Source organism: Oncorhynchus tshawytscha, linkage group LG08 (assembly GCF_018296145.1).
Source record: "Oncorhynchus tshawytscha isolate Ot180627B linkage group LG08, Otsh_v2.0, whole genome shotgun sequence".
Classification (NCBI taxonomy): domain Eukaryota; kingdom Metazoa; phylum Chordata; class Actinopteri; order Salmoniformes; family Salmonidae; genus Oncorhynchus; species Oncorhynchus tshawytscha.
Window position 1 is genome coordinate 72063894 of NC_056436.1, and position 26319 is coordinate 72090212.

Sequence of the window (26319 nt, forward strand, 5' to 3'; positions counted from 1 at the left end):
GGGAGATGTTGAAACTAGTATTACTGTATTACTGTATCAGTAATGAGATGTTGAAACTACTATTACTGTATTACTGTATTACTGTATCAGTAGAGAGATGTTGAAACTACTATTACTGTATTACTGTATCAGTAGGGAGATGTTGAAACTAGTATTACTGTATTACTGTATTACTGTATCAGTAGAGAGATGTTGAAACTACTATTACTGTATTACTGTATTACTGTATCAGTAATGAGATGTTGAAACTAGTATTGCTGTATTACTGTATCAGTAGGGAGATGTTGAAACTAGTATTACTGTATTACTGCATCAGTAGGGAGATGTTGAAACTAGTATTGCTGTATTACTGTATCAGTAGGGAGATGTTGAAACTAGTATTACTGTATTACTGTATCAGTAGAGAGATGTTGAAACTACTATTACTGTATTACTGTATCAGTAGGGAGATGTTGAAACTACTATTACTGTATTACTGTATCAGTAATGAGATGTTGAAACTAGTATTACTGTATTACTGTATCAGTAATGAGATGTTGAAACTAGTATTGCTGTATTACTGTATCAGTAGGGAGATGTTGAAACTAGTATTACTGTCACGACTTCTACCGAAGGTAACTCCTCTCCCTGTTCGGGCGGCGCTCGGCGCTCGGCGTCGCCGGTCTACTAGCCCGTCTACTAGCCGCTACCGATCCCTTTTTCTTTTTCTGGTTGTTTTGTCTGTGTTCCTTTTCACACCTGGTTTTCAATTGCTTTGATTTCTGTGGGTATATAGGGCACCTGTTACCTGCCGTAATTCGTGCAGGATTAGACTTGTGTGTATTGCGCTCGATTGTATTTGATGTTTGTTGTTTTTTCGCTATTACGCACGTGTATGTAAAGTGTAGGAACTGTGTTTGTTCCTCCGTGCGTTTGCACGAGTTTCTGAGTATTCGAGAGCGTAGTTTTGGGATTTTTGTCTCTGCCGTTTTGTATTGGTGGACTATATTATTAAACACGCTTCTCAGACATCCCTGCTCTCCTGCGCCTGACTCCTACACTTCTCACCAAGACGCATGTTATCACAATTACTGTATTACTGTATCAGTAGGGAGAAGTTGAAACTAGTATTACTGTATTACTGCATCAGTAGGGAGATGTTGAAACTAGTATTACTGTATTACTGTATCAGTAGGGAGATGTTGAAACTAGTATTACTGCATCAGTAGGGAGATGTTGAAACTAGTATTACTGTATTACTGCATCAGTAGGGAGATGTTGAAACTAGTATTACTGTATTACTGTATCAGTAGGGAGATGTTGAAACTAGTATTACTGTATTACTGTATCAGTAGGGAGATGTTGAAACTAGTATTACTGTATTACTGTATCAGTAGGGAGATGTTGAAACTAGTATTACTGTATTACTGTATCAGTAGGGAGATGTTGAAACTAGTATTACTGTATCAGTAGGGAGATGTTGAAACTAGTATTACTGCATCAGTAGGGAGATGTTGAAACTAGTATTACTGTATTACTGCATCAGTAGGGAGATGTTGAAACTAGTATTACTGTATTACTGCATCAGTAGGGAGATGTTGAAACTAGTATTACTGTATCAGTAGGGAGATGTTGAAACTACTATTACTGTATTACTGTATTACTGTATCAGTAATGAGATGTTGAAACTAGTATTACTGTATTACTGCATCAGTAGGGAGATGTTGAAACTAGTATTACTGTATTACTGTATCAGTAGAGAGATGTTGAAACTAGTGACCTTTGGCCGGCAGGTAAGAAGAGCTTAGGCCTGACGTTAAACTTGTGTTCAAAGTAGCCCAGGTCCTGTAAAAAACAGAAGAGGATGAGGCAGAAGAGGAGTTAGAGAGGCGCTCTGAGGTTATAGAGTGAGAGAGGAGAGAGGAGCAGCCAGGGAGGAGAAGAGAAGCAAGAGGCAGGGTTAGTGACACCAGGTGGAGGAGGGGAGAGGTGGGGTCCACGGGGCATCAGGAAGGGGGTCCGGATCAGCCTGGCACTTACTCACCCCTCATGCTTATCGTGAACAAGGCCTGGGAGCTGTCCGTGCAGGGCGTCCTGGATGTTGCCTGAGGAGTAGAGGCCTATGGGGGTGTTGTAGGAGGAACTCACCACCTGGCGTCCGTTGTCTATGGTGGCCGCAGCCATGAAGGGCTGGGCGCGTCGGTTGTGACCTGTACCGATAGGTTTCAACTCCTACATGTGGAGCAAGACAGAGACACACACTGCATGCAGCTATACAAGCTATACTGTACACAAAGTTATACAAGCTACACGGTACACACACTGCATGCAGTGGTCAAAGTTATACAAGCTACAAGGTACACACACTGCATGCAGTGGTCAAAGTTATACAAGCTACACGGTACACACACTGCATGCAGTGGTCAAAGCTATACAAGCTACACTGTATGTATCTGAAGTACCACTATAACTCTAGAAATGCCTGAAGGGGACAATTTAATTCAATTGAATTGAATACTAGCTATACTGTAACTCTACACAACCACACAAACACCAGGAGAGGGATTGATGTGAATCGGAATGTAGTCCTTAACCTAAAAACATTTATTCCTTCTGCTACTTACTTGTTGTTCTGCCTCTAAATTGAGCTTGAATGGGTTTGCTTTCCCATCCTCTGTGACTTGGGGTGACCACATTTTGGTCTCAGGCCTGCAAGACAGAGAAAGAGTCCAGGGTCAGTCAAACCCTGATATACAGCAGCCTTCCTTCCTGACATTAAATAATAAATCCAGATCAAACCTTAGCCAGACAGGCCAGCTGCTTAGCATTTTGACCCAAACATGGCCTTGCTGCACTCGTAATTTACATCAGCGCCTCGAGCATCTCTGACCCCACGTGAGCATCTCTGACCCCACGCAAGACTCTCAAACAGTTTCATGAGGTTATGAATCAAAGAGATGGAATGCAGCCCTGGCATTTTGACTGAGCGCCGTGCGCCCGGGAACCACTCATAAAGGCCTAACAAGCTCACTATGCAGCTCTATAGCTCAGCCAAAGACAGGCAGTCAATGTTTCCCCTTGACTTACTATTTTTGTACCTTTTTTAAACTTTGCCTCATTGGGAAGGGCTCGCAAGCAATCATTTCACGGTAAAGTCCACACCCGTTCCATTCAGCGTATGTGACAAATAAAACGGGATTTGATTTCCTTTTTTATTTCTGTCAGCTTGTAGTGTGTATGTATTGACAGGTATGTGTAACTGATAGCTGCACACACACACTACATGTTAATGTTTTTAAATGTATGTCAATTGTAAAGTCTGTAATGTATTTTTGTTCTGTGTGGGACCTCAGTAAGACCTCAGTAAGACCTCAGTAAGACCTCAGTAAGACTAACTGTCTCCATCGGCAACTGCTAATGCTGATCCTGATAAAAAAAAGCTTGAAAGGAAGAAATGTCATAACTGCCAGACTATTCAACATTGTGTTGTGTGTATTTAAATGTCATAACTGCTAGACTATTCAACATTGTGTTGTGTGTATTTAAATGTCATAACTGCTAGACTATTCAACATTGTGTTGTGTGTATTTAAATGTCATAACTGCCAGAGTATTCAACATTGTGTTGTGTGTATTTAAATGTCATAACTGCCAGACTATTCAACATTGTGTTGTGTGTATTTAAATGTCATAACTGCCAGACTATTCAACATTGTGTTGTGTGTATTTAAATGTCATAACTGCCAGACTATTCAACATTGTGTTGTGTGTATTTAAATGTCATAACTGCCAGACTATTCAACATTGTGTTGTGTGTATTTAAATGTCATAACTGCTAGACTATTCAACATTGTGTTGTGTGTATTTAAATGTCATAACTGCCAGAGTATTCAACATTGTGTTGTGTGTATTTAAATGTCATAACTGTGTTGTGTGTATTTAAATGTCATAACTAGACTATTCAACATTGTGTTGTGTGTATTTAAATGTCATAACTGCTAGACTATTCAACATTGTGTTGTGTGTATTTAAATGTCATAACTGCTAGACTATTCAACATTGTGTTGTGTGTATTTAAATGTCATAACTGCTAGACTATTCAACATTGTGTTGTGTGTATTTAAATGTCATAACTGCTAGACTATTCAACATTGTGTTGTGTGTATTTAAATGTCAACTGCCAGAGTATTCAACATTGTGTTGTGTGTATTTAAATGTCATAACTGCCAGACTATTCAACATTGTGTTGTGTGTATTTAAATGTCATAACTGCCAGACTATTCAACATTGTGTTGTGTGTATTTAAATGTCATAACTGCTAGACTATTCAACATTGTGTTGTGTGTATTTAAATGTCAACTGCCAGAGTATTCAACATTGTGTGGTGTGTATTTAAGCAATAAGGCCCGAGGTGGTGTGGTATATGACCAATATACCACGGCTAAGGGCTGTTCTTGGGCACGACGCAACAGGGAGTGCCAAGACACAGCCCTTAGCCGTGGTATATTGGCCATATATCACAAACCCCCGAGGTGCCTTATTGCTATTATAAACTGGTTACCAACGTAATTAGAGCAGTAAAAATAAATGTTTTGTCATACCCGTGGTACACCAAAGCTTTCAGCCAATCAGCATTCAGGGCTCGAAACCAACCAGTTCATAACTATCTATCTTTCATGCGTACACTACTGTTTATAAAAGTTGACCATAGATGGCTGGTGTCCTTGTACTTGTGTTATCATCTTATTACCAGGTGCATCCTAAATACACCCTATTCCCTATATAGTATATATTACTTTTGACCAGGGCCCTATTTTGACCAGGGCACAACGTAGTGCATTACAAAGGGAATAGGGTGCCATTTGGGACACAGGCCAGTCATTCTGCTTGCTCACCTACCTCTCAATCTTGAGGCCGAGCCGGGAGGCAGGGTCTTTGATCTTGTTCTGGGCCTCGCTGTGAGTCATGCACTCTGTACTCACACCCTCTATGGCCAGGATGATGTCACCGGGGCACAGGTTGGCCAGCGAGGCTTTGCTGCCAGGCGTCACCTAGAAACAAAGCACCACTTCAGTTTGAACAGTTCTAACGGGGCACAAATGTGTGGGAGAAGTGACGGGGAAGCACAGTGGTTGGTAGACATTGCAGTACACTGGCTGTTTCAACATAATGGCTACACCTAGAGTATGAATAGGAGTCCATTCTGTGTTTTACATGCCCTATAAATAAAGCTGTGTGGATGACGTGTCCATCACTGTGTGGTGCCAGACTACAGTACATGGGATAGGGGATTACACTATTGACAGCCTGCTGATCTAACTGCTTAGGCATCCATTCTGTCTCCAAGCCTAGAACCCCCCCCCCCACCTCTCTCTCCACTCCCTCCCCCTCTCTCTCTACTCTTCTCCCCCTTCTCCCCCCTCCTCTCTCTCTCCACTCCCCCTCCTCTCTCTCTCTCCACTCCCCCTCCTCTCTCTCTCCACTCCCCCTCTCTCTCTCCACTCTTCTCCCCCTCTCTTCTCCCCCTCTCCCCCTCCTCTCTCTCTCTCTCCACTCCCCACTCCTCTCTCTCTCCACTCTTCTCCCCCTCACTCCCCCTCCTCTCTCTCTCCACCCCCCTCTCTCCCACCCCCTTCTCTACTCCCTCTCTCTATCTGCCTCTAATGGGGCCTGACATCATCCCCTTGCCCCTCTCCTACCTGGTCAGCATCATTCCAGAGGTAGTCACCTCACCCCTCTGCCTCCAGGTTCTTACCTTAACCCTTCACCATGCCTGGGCCTCTCCACCTGCCCACACTCCCCCCCCTCCTTCTCTCACTACTTTCCTCCCCTGTTGTTCTGTTGAAAAGACAGATTAATGCAGACTGGGGTAATCTATCTGGCTATTTATGGCTGGATGATTCATTTGGGCTCTGTTACGTTACGCTGCCTGTATCATATATCTTCTACGAGGGAAACAACTTGATAACAGCTGCCTCCTTTACGTTCCTGTTTCATATTACTCCTCATTTGAACGTGGTGTACAAGTCCCAACTCTAACCTGTATAAACCAAATACAGAACATGAACTTCTTTGGTATGCTATACTGTATGGTATCAGGAGCCATGTCCTCAGTATCAGGTCACAAACGGCAGACTGTTGTCTGTTTGTGGTTTCATACTACTCTGTTGTCTCTAACAGACATCTGGAATTACTGAGTGAGAACCTCTCACACAGAGGAACCACACCACCATGACACCACTCACACAGAGGAACCACACCACCATGACACCTCTCACACAGAGGAACCACCATGACACCTCTCACACAGAGGAACCGCCATGACACCTCTCACACAGAGGAACCACACCACCATGACACCTCTCACACAGAGGAACCACCATGACACCTCTCACACAGAGGAACCAAACCACCATGACACCACTCACACAGAGGAACCACACCACCATGACACCTCTCACACAGAGGAACCACCATGACACCTCTCACACAGAGGAACCGCCATGACACCTTTCACACAGAGGAACCAAACCACCATGACACCACTCACACAGAGGAACCACACCACCATGACACCTCTCACACAGAGGAACCACCATGACACCTCTCACACAGAGGAAGCACACCACCATGGCATCTCTCACACAGAGGAACCACATTGACACCTCTCACACAGAAGAACCACCATGACACCTCTCACACAGAGGAGCCACCATGACACCTCTCACACAGAGGAACCACCATGACACCTCTCACACAGAGGAGCCACCATGACACCTCTCACACAGAGGAACCACCATGACACCTCTCACACAGAGGAACCACCATGAAACCTCTCACACAGAGGAACTGCCATGACACCTCTCACACAGAGGAACCACACCACCATGACACCTCTCACACAGAGGAACCACACCACCATGACACCTCTCACACAGAGGAACCACACCACCATGACACCTCTCACACAGAGGAACCACCATGACACCTCTCACACAGAGGAACCACACCACCATGACACCTCTCACACAGTGGAACCACACCACCATGACACCTCTCACACAGAGGAACCACCATGACACCTCTCACACAGAGGAACCACCATGACACCTCTCACACAGAGGAACCGCCATGACACCTCTCACACAGAGGAACCGCCATGACACCTCTCACACAGAGGAACCACCATGACACCTCTCACACAGAGGAACCACCATGACATCTCTCACACAGAGGAACCGCCATGACACCTCTCGCACAGAGGAACCGCCACACCACCATGACACCTCTCACACAGAGGAACCACCATGACACCTCTCACACAGAGGCACCGCCATGACACCTTTCACACAGAGGAACCAAACCACCATGACACCACTCACACAGAGGAACCACACCACCATGACACCTCTCACACAGAGGAACCACCATGACACCTCTCACACAGAGGAAGCACACCACCATGGCATCTCTCACACAGAGGAACCACATTGACACCTCTCACACAGAAGAACCACCATGACACCTCTCACACAGAGGAACCACCATGACACCTCTCACACAGAGGAAGCACACCACCATGACATCTCTCACACAGAGGAACCACCATGACACCTCTCACACAGAGGAACCACATGACACCTCTCACACAGAAGAACCACCATGACACCTCTCACACAGAGGAGCCACCATGACACCTCTCACACAGAGGAACCACCATGACACCTCTCACACAGAGGAACCACCATGAAACCTCTCACACAGAGGAACTGCCATGACACCTCTCACACAGAGGAACCACACCACCATGACACCTCTCACACAGAGGAACCACACCACCATGACACCTCTCACACAGAGGAACCACACCACCATGACACCTCTCACACAGAGGAACCACCATGACACCTCTCACACAGAGGAACCACACCACCATGACACCTCTCACACAGTGGAACCACACCACCATGACACCTCTCACACAGAGGAACCACCATGACACCTCTCACACAGAGGAACCACCATGACACCTCTCACACAGAGGAACCGCCATGACACCTCTCACACAGAGGAACCGCCATGACACCTCTCACACAGAGGAACCACCATGACACCTCTCACACAGAGGAACCACCATGACATCTCTCACACAGAGGAACCGCCATGACACCTCTCGCACAGAGGAACCGCCACACCACCATGACACCTCTCACACAGAGGACCCACACCACCATGACACCTCTCACACAGAGGAACCACCATGACACCTCTCACACAGAGGAACCGCCATGACACCTCTCACACAGAGGAACCACCACACCACCATGAAATCTCTCACACAGAGGAACCACACCACCATGACACCTCTCACACAGAGGAACCACCATGACACCTCTCACACAGAGGAACGACCATGACACCTCTCACACAGAGGAACCACCATGACACCTCTCACACAGAGGAACCAAACCACCATGACACCTCTCACACAGAGGACCACACCACCATGACACCTCTCACACAGAGAACCACCATGACACCTCTCACACAGAGGAATCACCATGACACCTCTCACACAGAGGAACCGACATGACACCTCTCACACAGAGGAACCACCATGGCACCTCTCACACAGAGGAACCGCCATGACACCTCTCACACAGAGGAACCGCCATGACACCTCACCTCACACAGAGGAACCACCATGACACCTCTCACACAGAGGAACCACCATGACACCACTCACACAGAGGAACCACCATGACACCTCTCACACAGAGGAACCACCATGACACCTCTCACACAGAGGAACCACACCACCATGACACCTCTCACACAGAGGAACCACCATGACACCTCTCACACAGAGGAACCGCCATGACACCTTTCACACAGAGGAACCAAACCACCATGACACCTCTCACACAGAGGACCACACCACCATGACACCTCTCACACAGAGGAACCACCATGACACCTCTCACACAGAGGAACCACCATGACACCTCTCACACAGAGGACCACACCACCATGACACCTCTCACACAGAGGAACCACCATGACACCTCTCACACAGAGGAACCACCATGACACCTCTCACACAGAGGAACCGCCATGACACCTCTCACACAGAGGAACCACCATGGCACCTCTCACACAGAGGAACCGCCATGACACCTCTCACACAGAGGAACCACCATGGCACCTCTCACACAGAGGAACCGCCATGACACCACTCACACAGAGGAACCACCATGACACCTCTCACACAGAGGAACCACCATGACACCTCTCACACAGAGGAACCACACCACCATGACACCTCTCACACAGAGGAACCACCATGACACCTCTCACACAGAGGAACCGCCATGACACCTTTCACACAGAGGAACCAAACCACCATGACACCTCTCACACAGAGGAACCACCATGACACCTCTCACACAGAGGAACCACCATGACACCTCTCACACAGAGGAACCGCCATGACACCTCTCACACAGAGGAACCACCATGGCACCTCTCACACAGAGGAACCGCCATGACACCTCTCACACAGAGGAACCACCATGACACCTCTCACACAGAGGAACCGCCATGACACCACTCACACAGAGGAACCACCATGACACCTCTCACACAGAGGAACCACCATGACACCTCTCACACAGAGGAACCACACCACCATGACACCTCTCACACAGAGGAACCACCATGACACCTCTCACACAGAGGAACCGCCATGACACCTTTCACACAGAGGAACCAAACCACCATGACACCACTCACACAGAGGAACCACACCACCATGACACCTCTCACACAGAGGAACCACCATGACACCTCTCACACAGAGGAACCGCCATGACACCCCTCACACAGAGGAACCACCATGACACCTCTCACACAGAGGAACCGCCATGACACCTTTCATACAGAGGAACCAAACCACCATGACACCACTCACACAGAGGAACCACACCACCATGACACCTCTCACACAGAGGAACCACCATGACACCTCTCACACAGAGGAACCGCCATGACACCCTCACACAGAGGAACCACCATGACACCTCTCACACAGAGGAACCGCCATGACACCTTTCATACAGAGGAACCAAACCACCATGACACCTCTCACACAGAGGGCCACACCACCATGACACCTCTCACACAGAGGAACCACCATGACACCTCTCACACAGAGGACCACACCACCATGACACCTCTCACACAGAGGAACCACCATGACACCTCTCACACAGAGGAACCCGCCACCATGACACCTCTCACACAGAGGAACCACCATGACACCTCTCACACAGAGGAACCACCATGACACCTCTCACACAGAAGAACCGCCATGACACCTCTCACACAGAGGAACCGCCATGAAACCTCTCACACAGAGGAACCACACCACCATGACACCTTCTCACACAGAGGAACCACACCACCATGACACCTCTCACACAGAGGAACCACACCACCATGACACCTCTCACACAGAGGAACCGCCATGACACCTCTCACACAGAGGAACCGCCATGACACCTCTCACACAGAGGAACCGCCATGACACCTCTCACACAGAGGAACCACCATGACACCTCTCACACAGAGGAAGCACACCACCATGGCATCTCTCACACAGAGGAACCACATTGACACCTCTCACACAGAAGAACCACCATGACACCTCTCACACAGAGGAACCACCATGACACCTCTCACACAGAGGAAGCACACCACCATGACATCTCTCACACAGAGGAACCACCATGACACCTCTCACACAGAGGAACCACATTGACACCTCTCACACAGAAGAACCACCATGACACCTCTCACACAGAGGAGCCACCATGACACCTCTCACACAGAGGAAGCACACCACCATGACATCTCTCACACAGAGGAACCACCATGACACCTCCACACAGAGGAACCACATCACACAGAGGAAGCACATTGACACCTCTCACACAGAAGAACCACCATGACACCTCTCACACAGAGGAGCCACCATGACACCTCTCACACAGAGGAAGCACACCACCATGACATCTCTCACACAGAGGAACCACCATGACACCTCTCACACAGAGGAAGCACATTGACACCTCTCACACAGAAGAACCACCATGACACCTCTCACACAGAGGAACCACCATGACACCTCTCACACAGAGGAAGCACACCACCATGACATCTCTCACACAGAGGAACCACCATGACACCTCTCACACAGAGGAACCACATTGACACCTCTCACACAGAAGAACCACCATGACACCTCTCACACAGAGGAACCACCATGACACCTCTCACACAGAGGAACTGTCATGACACCTCTCACACAGAGGAACCACACCACCATGACACCTCTCACACAGAGGAACCACACCACCATGACACCTCTCACACAGAGGAACCACACCACCACGACAGCTCTCACACAGAGGAACCACACCACCATGACACCTCTCACATAGAGGAACCACACCACCATGACACCTCTCACACAGAGGAAGCACACCACCATGACACCTCTCACACAGAGGAATCACCATGACACTTCTCACACAGAGGAACCACCATGACACCTCTCACACAGAGGAACCACACCACCATGACACCACTCACATAGAGGACCCACACCACCATGACACCTCTCACACAGAAGAACCACCATGACACCTCTCACACAGAGGAACCACCATGACACCTCTCACACAGAGGAACTGCCATGACACCTCTCACACAGAGGAACCACACCACCATGACACCTCTCACACAGAGGAACCACACCACCATGACACCTCTCACACAGAGGAACCACACCACCATGACAACTCTCACACAGAGGAACCACACCACCACGACACCTCTCACACAGAGGAACCACACCACCATGACACCTCTCACATAGAGGAACCACACCACCATGACACCTCTCACACAGAGGAAGCACACCACCATGACACCTCTCACACAGAGGAATCACCATGACACTTCTCACACAGAGGAACCACCATGACACCTCTCACACAGAGGAACCACACCACCATGACACCTCTCACATAGAGGACCCACACCACCATGACACCTCTCACACAGAAGAACCACCATGACACCTCTCACACAGAGGAACCACCATGACACCTCTCACACAGAGGAACTGCCATGACACCTCTCACACAGAGGAACCACACCACCATGACACCTCTCACACAGAGGAACCACCATGACACCTCTCACACAGAGGAACTGCCATGACACCTCTCACACAGAGGAACCACACCACCATGACACCTCACACAGAGGAACCACACCACCATGACACCTCTCACACAGAGGAACCACACCACCATGACACCTCTCACACAGAGGAACCACCATGACACCTCTCACACAGAGGAACCACACCACCATGACACCTCTCACACAGAGGAACCACCATGACACCTCTCACACAGAGGAATCACCATGACACTTCTCACACAGAGGAACCGCACGACCATGACACCTCTCACACAGAGGAACCACCATGACACCTCTCACACAGAGGACCCACCATGACACCTCTCACACAGAGGAACCGCCATGACACCTCTCACACAGAGGAACCGCATTGACACCTCTCACACAGAAGAACCACCATGACACCTCTCACACAGAGGAACCGCCATGACACCTCTCACACAGAGGAACCGCCATGACACCTCTCACACAGAGGAACCACCATGACACCTCTCACACAGAGGAACCACCATGGCACCTCTCACACAGAGGAACCGCCATGACACCACTCACACAGAGGAACCACCATGACACCTCTCACACAGAGGAACCACCATGACACCTCTCACACAGAGGAACCACACCACCATGACACCTCTCACACAGAGGAACCACCATGACACCTCTCACACAGAGGAACCGCCATGACACCTTTCACACAGAGGACCCAACCACCATGACACCACTCACACAGAGGAACCACACCACCATGACACCTCTCACACAGAGGAACCACCATGACACCTCTCACACAGAGGAACTGCCATGACACCTCTCACACAGAGGAACCACCATGACACCTCTCACACAGAGGAAGCACACCACCATGGCATCTCTCACACAGAGGAACCACATTGACACCTCTCACACAGAAGAACCACCATGACACCTCTCACACAGAGAAACCACCATGACACCTCTCACACAGAGGAAGCACACCACCATGACATCTCTCACACAGAGGAACCACCATGACACCTCTCACACAGAGGAACCACATTGACACCTCTCACACAGAAGAACCACCATGACACTTCTCACACAGAGGAGCCACCATGACACCTCTCACACAGAGGAAGCACACCACCATGACATCTCTCACACAGAGGAACCACCATGACACCTCTCACACAGAGGAAGCACATTGACACCTCTCACACAGAAGAACCACCATGACACCTCTCACACAGAGGAACCACCATGACACCTCTCACACAGAGGAAGCACACCACCATGACATCTCTCACACAGAGGAACCACCATGACACCTCTCACACAGAGGAACCACATTGACACCTCTCACACAGAAGAACCACCATGACACCTCTCACACAGAGGAACCACCATGACACCTCTCACACAGAGGAACTGTTATGACACCTCTCACACAGAGGAACCACACCACCATGACACCTCTCACACAGAGGAACCACACCACCATGACACCTCTCACACAGAGGAACCACACCACCATGACACCTCTCACACAGAGGAACCACACCACCATGACACCTCTCACACAGAGGAAGCACACCACCATGACACCTCTCACACAGAGGAATCACCATGACACTTCTCACACAGAGGAACTGCCATGACACCTCTCACACAGAGGAACCACACCACCATGACACCTCTCACACAGAGGAACCACCATGACACCTCTCACACAGAGGAACTGCCATGACACCTCTCACACAGAGGAACCACACCACCATGACACCTCTCACACAGAGGAACCACACCACCATGACACCTCTCACACAGAGGAACCACACCACCATGACAACTCTCACACAGAGGCACCACACCACCACGACACCTCTCACACAGAGGAACCACACCACCATGACAACTCTCACACAGAGGAACCACACCACCACGACACCTCTCACACAGAGGAACCACACCACCATGACACCTCTCACATAGAGGAACCACACCACCATGACACCTCTCACACAGAGGAAGCACACCACCATGACACCTCTCACACAGAGGAATCACCATGACACTTCTCACACAGAGGAACCACCATGACACCTCTCACACAGAGGAACCACACCACCATGACACCTCTCACATAGAGGACCCACACCACCATGACACCTCTCACACAGAGGAACCACACCACCATGACACCTCTCACACAGAGGAACCACCATGACACCTCTCACACAGAGGAACCACACCACCATGACACCTCTCACACAGAGGAACCACCATGACACCTCTCACACAGAGGAACCACCATGACACCTCTCACACAGAGGAACCACCATGACACCTCTCACACAGAGGAACCGCCATGACACCTCTCACACAGAGGAACCGCCATGACACCTCTCACACAGAGGAACCGCCATGACACCTCTCACACAGAAGAACCGCCATGACACCTCTCACACAGAGGAACCGACATGACACCTCTCACACAGAGGAACCGCCATGACACCTCTCACACAGAGGAACCACCATGACACCTCTCACACAGAGGAACCACCATGGCACCTCTCACACAGAGGAACCGCCATGACACCACTCACACAGAGGAACCACCATGACACCTCTCACACAGAGGAACCACCATGACACCTCTCACACAGAGGAACCACACCACCATGACACCTCTCACACAGAGGAACCACCATGACACCTCTCACACAGAGGAACCGCCATGACACCTTTCACACAGAGGAACCAAACCACCATGACACCACTCACACAGAGGAACCACACCACCATGACACCTCTCACACAGAGGAACCACCATGACACCTCTCACACAGAGGAACCACCATGACACCTCTCACACAGAGGAACCACCATGACATCTCTCACACAGAGGAAGCACACCACCATGGCATCTCTCACACAGAGGAACCACATTGACACCTCTCACACAGAAGAACCACCATGACACCTCTCACACAGAGGAACCACCATGACACCTCTCACACAGAGGAAGCACACCACCATGACATCTCTCACACAGAGGAACCACCATGACACCTCTCACACAGAGGAACCACATTGACACCTCTCACACAGAAGAACCACCATGACACCTCTCACACAGAGGAGCCACCATGACACCTCTCACACAGAGGAACCACCATGACACCTCTCACACAGAGGAACCACCATGACACCTCTCACACAGAGGAACCACCATGACACCTCTCACACAGAGGAACCGCCATGACACCTCTCACACAGAGGAACCACACCACCATGACACCTCTCACACAGAGGAACCACACCACCATGACACCTCTCACACAGAGGAACCACACCACCATGACACCTCTCACACAGAGGAACCACACCACCATGACACCTCTCACACAGAAGAACCACCATGACACCTCTCACACAGAGGAACCACACCACCATGACACCTCTCACACAGTGGAACCACACCACCATGACACCTCTCACACAGAGGAACCACCATGACACCTCTCACACAGAGGAACCACCATGACACCTCTCACACAGAGGAACCACCATGACACCTCTCACACAGAGGAACACACATGACACCTCTCACACAGAGGAACCGCCATGACACCTCTCACACAGAGGAACCGCCATGACACCTCTCACACAGAGGAACCACACCACCATGACACCTCTCACACAGAGGAACCACCATGACACCTCTCACACAGAGGAACCACCCACGACACCTCTCACACAGAGGAACCACACCACCATGACACCTCTCACATAGAGGAACCACACCACCATGACACCTCTCACACAGAGGAAGCACACCACCATGACACCTCTCACACAGAGGAATCACCATGACACTTCTCACACAGAGGAACCACCATGACACCTCTCACACAGAGGAACCACACCACCATGACACCTCTCACATAGAGGACCCACACCACCATGACACCTCTCACACAGAGGAACCACACCACCATGACACCTCTCACACAGAGGAACCACCATGACACCTCTCACACAGAGGAACCACACCACCATGACACCTCTCACACAGAGGAACCACCATGACACCTCTCACACAGAGGAACCACCATGACACCTCTCACACAGAGGAACCACCATGACACCTCTCACACAGAGGAACCGCCATGACACCTCTCACACAGAGGAACCGCCATGACACCTCTCACACAGAGGAACCGCCATGACACCTCTCACACAGAAGAACCGCCATGACACCTCTCACACAGAGGAACCGACATGACACCTCTCACACAGAGGAACCGCCATGACACCTCTCACACAGAGGAACCACCATGACACCTCTCACACAGAGGAACCACCATGGCACCTCTCACACAGAGGAACCGCCATGACACCACTCACACAGAGGAACCACCATGACACCTCTCACACAGAGGAACCACCATGACACCTCTCACACAGAGGAACCACACCACCATGACACCTCTCACACAGAGGAACCACCATGACACCTCTCACACAGAGGAACCGCCATGACACCTTTCACACAGAGGAACCAAACCACCATGACACCACTCACACAGAGGAACCACACCACCATGACACCTCTCACACAGAGGAACCACCATGACACCTCTCACACAGAGGAACCGCCATGACACCTCTCACACAGAGGAACCACCATGACATCTCTCACACAGAGGAAGCACACCACCATGGCATCTCTACACAGAGGAACCACATTGACACCTCTCACACAGAAGAACCACCATGACACCTCTCACACAGAGGAACCACCATGACACCTCTCACACAGAGGAAGCACACCACCATGACATCTCTCACACAGAGGAACCACCATGACACCTCTCACACAGAGGAACCACATTGACACCTCTCACACAGAAGAACCACCATGACACCTCTCACACAGAGGAGCCACCATGACACCTCTCACACAGAGGAACCACCATGACACCTCTCACACAGAGGAACCACCATGACACCTCTCACACAGAGGAACCACCATGACACCTCTCACACAGAGGAACTGCCATGACACCTCTCACACAGAGGAACCACACCACCATGACACCTCTCACACAGAGGAACCACACCACCATGACACCTCTCACACAGAGGAACCACACCACCATGACACCTCTCACACAGAGGAACCACACCACCATGACACCTCTCACACAGAAGAACCACCATGACACCTCTCACACAGAGGAACCACCATGACACCACCATGACACCTCTCACACAGAGGAACCACCACACACCATGACACCTCTCACACAGAGGAACCACCATGACACCTCTCACACAGAGGAACCACCATGACACCTCTCACACAGAGGAACCACCATGACACCTCTCACACAGAGGAACCACCATGACACCTCTCACACAGAGGAACCACCATGACACCTCTCACACAGAGGAACCGCCATGACATCTCTCACACAGAGGAACTGCCATGACACCTCTCACACAGAGGAACCGCCACACCACCATGACACCTCTCACACAGAGGAACCACCACACCACCATGACACCTCTCACACAGAGGAACCACCATGACACCTCTCACACAGAGGAACCGCCATGACACCTCTCACACAGAGGAACCACCACACCACCATGAAATCTCTCACACAGAGGAACCGCCATGACACCTCTCACACAGAGGAACCGCCACACCACCATAACACCTCTCACACAGAGGAACCGCCACACCACCATGACACCTCTCACACAGAGGAACTGCCACACCACCATGACACCTCTCATACAGAGGAACCGCCATGACACCTCTTCATGACAGGACAGGAAGTTAGAGCCATTTGAGAGGGAGGGGCTTAAAATACGTCCACCACACACACAGTCTCAGTTCCACACTAATACACATCCTCATGAAATCACATAACCACTCATACTATTCAAACCTATACGCACACAAAACACAATTAGATAGCAGCCATAACCACACATTGTTACCAGATAAAAGCAGACTGGCATACAGTACAAGCAGAAGCAGACTGTTTGCAGTTTAGTCACATACTGGAACACCTGTTTCCTGTTTTGACGTAGGCATCATCAGTAATGGCTTTGACAACGTTGTGAAAAACATGCCATATAGACCCAGAGGCACCTCTCAGAGAAGAGCACTGCACAAGTAAGGACATGCTACCCACATGAAGATATCACTACCAGCCAATTCCCGGCACCTTATGACCAATCCTTTTCAGACAGATGGGACTCATATTATAACACTAATCCCTATGGGTTCTGGTCAAAACTAGTACACTATAAAAGGAATAGGGTGCCATTTGGGACGAATACCAACAGTATATATCCATGGTCTTCTGTTGCTTATCAGTTATTTTTGTATGAGCAATACACCATGATTGTTTGGTGGTTGGTTTTAATAGAATAACAGCTGGGATTTTATCAGTAATGTTGCAGAATGTTGTTGTTGGATAGACGTCACAAACCTAATCAGCAGAGGAAACAATTAGGCATCATTGAAATAACCATGGTTATGATAAGACACATTTGGCCTAAATTGTAGATCACTATTGTATTCCCAGACCCTGACTATGGCATGGATATGCTTTCTGCTTGGTTTTGGTCTTAATCAGAAATGAGGTTCTGATCTTAATCAGAATTTAGGTTCTGGTCTTAATCAGAATTTAGGTTCAGGCTTTAATCAGAATGTAGGTTTTGGTCTTAATCAGAAATTAGGTTCTGGTCTTAATCAGAATTTAGGTTCTGGTCTTAATCAGATATTAGGTTCAGGCTTTAATCAGAATGTAGGTTTTGGTCTTAATCAGAAATTAGGTTCTGGTCTTAATCAGAAATTAGTTTCGGGCTTTAATCAGAATGTAGGTTCTGGTTTTACTCAGAATTTAGGTTCTGGTCTTAATCAGAATTTAGGTTCTGGTCTTAATCAGAAATTAGGTTCTGGTCTTAATCAGAAATTAGGTTCTGGTCTTAATCAGAATTTAGGTTCTGGTCTTAATCAGAAATGAGGTTTGGGCTTTAATCAGAATGTAGGTTCTGGTTTTACTCAGAATTTAGGTTCTGGTCTTAATCAGAATTTAGGTTCTGGTCTTAATCAGAAATTAGGTTCTGGTCTTAATCAGAATTTAGGTTCTGGTCTTAATCAGAAATTAGGTTCGGGCTTTAATCAGAATGTAGGTTCTGGTTTTACTCAGAATTTAGGTTCTGGTCTTAATCAGAATTTAGGTTCTGACTTTAATCAGAATGTAAGATTTTGGTCTTAATCAATTTAGGTTCTGGTCTTAATCAGAAATTAGGTTCTGGTCTTAATCAGAATTAAGGTTCTGGTCTTAATCAGAAATCAGGTTCTGGTCTTAACCAGAATTTAGGTTCTGTCACGTCCTGACCTTAGTTCCTTTTTTATGTCTCTATTTTTGGTTTGGTCAGGGCGTGAGTTGGGGTGGGCATCCTATGTTTTGTTCTATGTTTTGTATTTCTGTTTTTGGCCTGGTATGGTTCCCAATCAGAGGCAGCTGTCTATCGTTGTCTCTGATTGAGAACCATACTTAGGTAGCCTGTTCTCACCTGTGTTGGTGGGTAGTTGTTTTCTGTTTTGTGTGTCTTCACCTTACAGAACTGTTTCGTTTCGTTCACGCTCTCTCTTTGTTGTTTTTTGGTTATTGCAGTGTTCAGTTTATTTATTCAAATTAACATGGACACTTACCAAGCTGCGTTTTGGTCCGATCCTTCCTATTCCTCGTCTTTACAGGTTCTGGTCTTAATCAGAAATGAGGTTTGGGCTTAAATCAGAATGTAGGTTCGTTCTGGTTTTACTCAGAATGTAGGTTCTGGTCTTAATCAGAATTTAGGTTCTGGCTTTAATCAGAATGTAGATTCTGGTCTTAATCAGAGCGATGTGGATCAAATCCGTCTGGTTAGCAGGAACCTGTGTCATTATGGGTCATATCGGTCTCTAACTCTGGACCGCTCTCTTCAAGCCCACAGTTAATCATAGTTAATGTTATCCAGCTAATGATCATTCAAAACCTCCAAGAAGTAGCATTGGATCACAGTTAAGTAATAAGGACATGAACTTGGAGGAATGAAAAATAACCAGCTTTTCATTGGTCCCAAATACTCTGGGTTACAGTGCTGGATTACATTATATACCATTAGCACCATTCCTGACAAGATTTCAAACATTAGCCAGAACATGAAAGTGCAGCTCAAGGATCCTCTACAGTCAGCCGGAATGCTGGAGGAAGTATTCACTAAGTCTTGCTGTGTGACTCTTAAGTAAACCTGTGACCTCCCCATCCTAGCTCTCGTCAGCCACAACACATTTGTATGCTAAATGGTACCCTATTCCCTACATAGTACATTCATTTTGGTCTAAAATAGTGCACTATAAGGGAATAGGGTGTCATTTTGGTCAAGAAGCCCAGGCTCTTCCAGTCCTACACTACTAACAGTCTGCTACGAGTCTCAGTCCTACACTACTAACAGTCTGCTAAGAGTCTCAGTCCTACACTACTAACAGTCTGCTAAGAGTCTCAGTCCTACACTACTAACAGTCTGCTACGAGTCTCAGTTCTACACTACTAACAGTCTGCTAAGAGTCTCAGTCCAACACTACTAACAGTCTGCTAAGAGTCTCAGTCCTACACCACTTACAGTCTGCTAAGAGTCTCAGTCCTACACTACTAATAGTATGCTAAGAGTCAAAGTCCTACACTACTAACAGTCTGCTAAGTGTCTCAGTTCTACACTACTAACAGTCTGCTAAGAGTCTCAGTCCTGCACTACTAACAGTCTGCTAAGAGTCTCAGTCCTACACTACTAACAGTCTGCTAAGAGTCTCAGTCCTACACTACTAACAGTCTGCTAAGAGTCTCAGTTCTACACTACTAACAGTCTGCTAAGTGTCTCAGTCCTACACTACTAACAGTCTGCTAAGAGTCTCAGTCCTACACTACTAACAGTCTGCTAAGTGTCTCAGTTCTACACTACTAACAGTCTGCTACGAGTCTCAGTTCTACACTACTAACAGTCGGCTAAGAGTCTCAGTCCTACACTACTAACAGTCTGCTAAGAGTCTCAGTCCTACACTACTAACAGTCTGCTAAGAGTCTCAGTCCTACACTACTAACAGTCTGCTAAGAGTCTCAGTCCAACACTACTAACAGTCTGCTAAGAGTCTCAGTCCTACACCAACAGTCTGCTTCTCAGTCAGTCTGCTACGAGTCTCAGTCCTACACTACTAATAGTATGCTAAGAGTCAAAGTCCTACACTACTAACAGTCTGCTAAGTGTCTCAGTTCTACACTACTAACAGTCTGCTAAGAGTCTCAGTCCTGCACTACTAACAGTCTGCTAAGAGTCTCAGTCCTACACTACTAACAGTCTGCTAAGAGTCTCAGTCCTACACTACTAACAGTCTGCTAAGAGTCTCAGTTCTACACTACTAACAGTCTGCTAAGTGTCTCAGTCCTACACTACTAACAGTCTGCTAAGAGTCTCAGTCCTACACTACTAACAGTCTGCTAAGTGTCTCAGTTCTACACTACTAACAGTCTGCTACGAGTCTCAGTTCTACACTACTAACAGTCTGCTAAGAGTCTCAGTCCTACACTACTAACAGTCTGCTAAGAGTCTCAGTCCTACACTACTAACAGTCTGCTAAGAGTCTCAGTCCTACACTACTAACAGTCTGCTAAGAGTGTCAGTCCTACACTACTAACAGTCTGCTAAGAGTCTCAGTTCTACACTACTAACAGTCTGCTACGAGTCTCAGTCCTACACTACTAACAGTCTGCTAAGAGTCTCAGTTCTACACTACTAATAGTCTGCTAAAAGTCTCAGTCCTACACTACTAACAGTCTGCTAAGTGGCTCAGTCCTACACTACCAACAGTCTGCTAAGTGGCTCAGTCCTATCCCTTCTACTCCTTCAGCAGCTCGTTACGGACCCGGGTCGAGGGGGGTTCCTGGGGGAAGAGGGGGGTTCCTGGGGGACAAGGGGGGCTCCTGGGGGTCGAGTGGCGTTCCATGGGGCTGAGGGGTAAGAAAATATGTGCTCCTGGCTGTGACAGGTGTGACTGGAGATCTCCATGGTGCCTCAGTAGACATCCAGGCCGTTTGGCCCTGTTGGGGAGGGTAGCCGTCATTCATAGAGACAAGCATATACAGTACGTAGCCCTGAGTCATGTTGCAAATGTTCCTAATTTTAAAGTCTTATAATTTGCTTGAATAAGCAACAGCTCACCTTATCCATTCTAGTGTACCGCCCTCCACAACATAAACCTAATAGTTTGTTCATTGCAGGATTTCTCTGACCAGCTGGCTTTGGTCATGTTTAAATATGACAGAGTTATTTAAAGAATGCACTAGCCAGGGAGAGTTAGAATGTGCTACATGCCACAGGGCTTACACACTACCAAGGCCATAGTGTTGATCTCCTGCTGTCCTATGGTCTGAATATTGATCACTTGGAAACTATTGATGTGTTTGTCTCTGACCCTCTCATTATTGTTTTTAAAATGCTTTCTCCTAAAAATGTCTGCCACCCCTAGCCTCCTGAGTGGTGCAGCGGTCTAAGCCACTGCATCGCTACAGACCTGGGTTCGATCCCAGGCTGTGTCACAGCCGTCCGCGACTGGGAGACCCATGAGGCGGTGCACAATTGCCCCAGTGTCGTCCGGGTTAGGGGAGAGGTTGGCCGGCCGGGATTTCCTTGTCTCATTGCGCTCTAGTGATTCCTTGTGGCAGGCCGGGCACCTGCAAGCTGACTTCCGGTCGCCAGCTAGAATGTGTTTCCTCCGACACATTGGTGCGGCTGGGTTCTGGGTTAAGCGAGCAGTGGGTCAAGAAGCAGTGCGTCTTGGCAGGGTCGTGTTTTGGAGGATGCATGGCTCTCGACCTTTTCCTCTCCCGAGTCCGTAGGGGAGTTGCAGCGATGGGACAAGACTGTAACTACCAATTGGATATCAAGAAAAAGGAGAATTTAAAAAATAAAAGTCTGCCCCAATCGCTATCGCATCATCAAGTGCTAGTACATTTACCACTGCTTTTATATCCTCTCCTAATGATCCGGGTCTTTGTCGTCATACCGCTGATTTTCTGAACAGTTTCACTGAAATACAGTGGATTCGGAAAGTACTCAGACCTCTTGACTTTTTCATGGATTGGTTTTTGCTTTGACATGCACTGTCAACTGTGGGACCTTATATAGACAGATGTGCCTTTCAAGATCATGTCCAATCAATTGAATTTACAACAAGTGGACTCCAATCAAGTTGTAGAAATATCTCAAGGATGATCAGTGCAATTTCAAGTCTCATAGCAAAGGATCTGAATACTTATGTAAATAAGGTATTTCTGTTTATTATCTTTAATACACTTGCAGAAATGTCTAAAAACCTGTTTTTGCTTTGTCATTATGGGATATTGTGTGTAGATTGCTGAGGATTTTTCTTTATTTAATCCATTTTAGAATACGGCTGTAACGTAACAAAATGTGGAAAAAGTCAAGGGGTCTGAGTACATTCCGAAGGCACTGTATATCAGGCTACTTTAAAATCAGTGGCATCAGTTAAAACAATAATAAATTGTCTGCCAGTCTCACGTTGGTTAAATGACCACAGTCATGCCTTAAAAAGTGAACTTAGAAAGGCTGTATGTAAATTGAAGGCATGCAAATTTCAAGTATTCTATGACGTCCAGTAATGAAGGATCTGATGAGAAATTATAATGTTGCTGTTAAAGATGCAAACTATTTCTCTACCTGATCTCTGAGAAGTGCCCTGATCTCTGAGAAGTACGCTGATTTCTGAGAAGTACCCTGATTTCTGAGAAGTGCCACAACTCGAAAATTCTGTTTAAGACAATTGAGTATGTTGTCAGTGGCCCCCTTAACAATGACATGCTTGCATCCCCTGGTCTTGGCGGACAGTTTTTACGATTATTTTCTACAGAAAGCATAGAACATTTTAGATCCCAGAATGACAGTAGCCAACCCCATACCAGATTTTCTGGTCAAGAGGCAACTACTCTGAGACTGTCTACTGCTTCCTTTTACTCTTTTGACCAAATATCCTTTGAGTCCCTCCTTGGTGCTATTCCTCACATGAAGACCTCCCCCTGACCCTTGGACATGGTCCCTACTTCACTACTAAAATAAGTTATCCATACTGTTAGCCCCAACATTCTGTGTATTGGAAATAGCTCCCTGACCTCTGGCTCCTTCCCAGCCTATTTTAAAACTGTTCTGGTCCAACTTCTCCTTAAAAAGCCCAATCTATACGCCCCCTCATCTCTAAACTTCCTTTTTTATCCAAGATGTTAGAAAAAGTTGTTTTAAAGCATTTGGTGGCTTATTTGAGTATGAGTACGAACAACAAATCACTTCACAGCACAGAAACGTCTTTACTGAAAGTCAGTAATTACTTTCTGTTGGCTGACGATGCTGGTGAATGCTCTATCCTAGTTCTCTATCCTAGTTTTTTGGATCTCAGTGTCATGTTTGATACTATTGATCATAACCTTCTTGTCGACAGATTGGAGAGGTGGGTGGGAATCTACGGCAGTGCCTTGACTGGTTCAGGTCTTATCTATGTGGCAGACATTTCTCAGTGACCATGGGTGGTTCAGTATCGTCCCCAGCACTTATTTACTATGGTGTCCCTCAGGGGTCAATTCTGGGCCCCATCCTGTACATTCTGGGCCCCATCCTGTACATTTACCTCGTACATGAGTCCCCTGGGTGACATCATCCGCAATCATAAAATTCAGTTTCACTGCTATGCAGATGACATGCTACTTTATTTACCAAACAGACCCAGTGATCAAGCTAGCATAGCAAACCTTCAACCAGTATCTTGCTGACATCAAATGTTGGATGTCTAACAACTTCTTCCAGCTCAATGATATGAAATCAGAGGTTGTTTTATTTACCTTGGTCATTTGTCCACCAGTGTAAAACCTAGGTCCAGAAACCTTGTGTCTTCTTTGACACAGACCTAAATCTTGAGCTACATGTAAAGGTTGTCCAGTCCTGCTTTTATTATTATCTATATATAAAGCAAAAGTCAAGTTTTTTTATTTGTCACTGATATACTGTATAGAAAGTTCTACATGCTTTTAATTCCTCAAGCCTAGATTACTGTAACTCTTTGTAAGCCTGTCTCAGTCAGAAATCACTCCATTGTCTACAGTTAGTTCAAAATGCTGCCACTGCATTTAACAGGCACCAGAAAATGTAACCATATCACACCTACGAGTCAATTTTAGAATATATTTAAAAATGGTATTAATCACGTTTAAGGTTGGTCAGTGGGCACTCACCCTGGTGATGGTCAGGGGCTGGTTGAAGTCCTTCCCTCCATTGAGCCTGAATCCCCAGGGGGCTGGCCCATCCAGGACCACATTCTGGGGCATTATCTTCCTAGCTGTCACCCTGTTTCTGGTAGAGCAGCAGTCACAGCAGCAGTAGGCTAATCTCTCCCTCCACTCTCTCTCTCTCTCTCTCTGTCGCTCTGTCTCTCTCTCTGTCGCTCTCTCTCTCTCTCTCTCTCTCTCTCACACACACACACACACACAGACACACTGCTCTTCCAGAGCTGATTGGCAGCCTTTCTCTGGCCAGGAGCCTTTATAACAGGCCGCTGGGCATGTTAGCAGGATGCCCCGCCCTCAGAGTGAAGTCATCCGGCTGTCTGAGGACCTCTAAGGCAGAGTGCTAGAACCTACCCTGTCAGTTACTCTCTCTCTGTTTATCTCTCTCTCACTCTATTCCCCCTTTCTCTCTGTTCCTTGTTGGTTGGGCTCGACAACTCCTGTGTGATGACCCACCCTCATCAGTCAGCAGGCCAAACCAGTGCCCAAATAGAGACGCAGGCAAATATTACATAGATGACACAGGCATCCAGACCCGGGTGGCTGACAGAAAGACCCGGCTCTGGAGCTGATAAAAGTTGTACTACAACACCTGTCTGCCAAGACACGCGCTGCATGGGAAGGAGACGGGGTTGATCATGTCCTGATCTTTACCTGGTCTTGTCTGTTCACACTTATAA

General features: G+C 47.7%; 1 protein-coding gene across 3 annotated transcripts in view; it reads right to left on the bottom strand.

Moving 5' to 3' along the window:
- pdlim3b (PDZ and LIM domain 3b) overlaps positions 1 to 25843 on the bottom strand; it is a 33348-nt gene extending 7505 nt beyond the window's left edge. The window contains exons 1-4 of one of the 3 annotated variants that reach the window (XM_042325901.1): positions 25589 to 25843; positions 4878 to 5029; positions 2604 to 2688; positions 2024 to 2211 (exon numbers count right to left, since the gene is read on the bottom strand). In XM_042325901.1, coding sequence (XP_042181835.1) covers positions 2024 to 2211; positions 2604 to 2688; positions 4878 to 5029; positions 25589 to 25681 — 518 coding nt within the window. In that variant the 5' untranslated portion in view covers positions 25682 to 25843. Of the gene's footprint in view, positions 1 to 1759; positions 1825 to 2023; positions 2212 to 2603; positions 2689 to 4877; positions 5030 to 25588 lie in introns of all 3 variants that reach the window. The other 2 variants (XM_042325903.1, XM_042325902.1) reach the window with 2 other exon arrangements.
- Between the last annotated feature and the right edge of the window lie 476 nt (positions 25844 to 26319).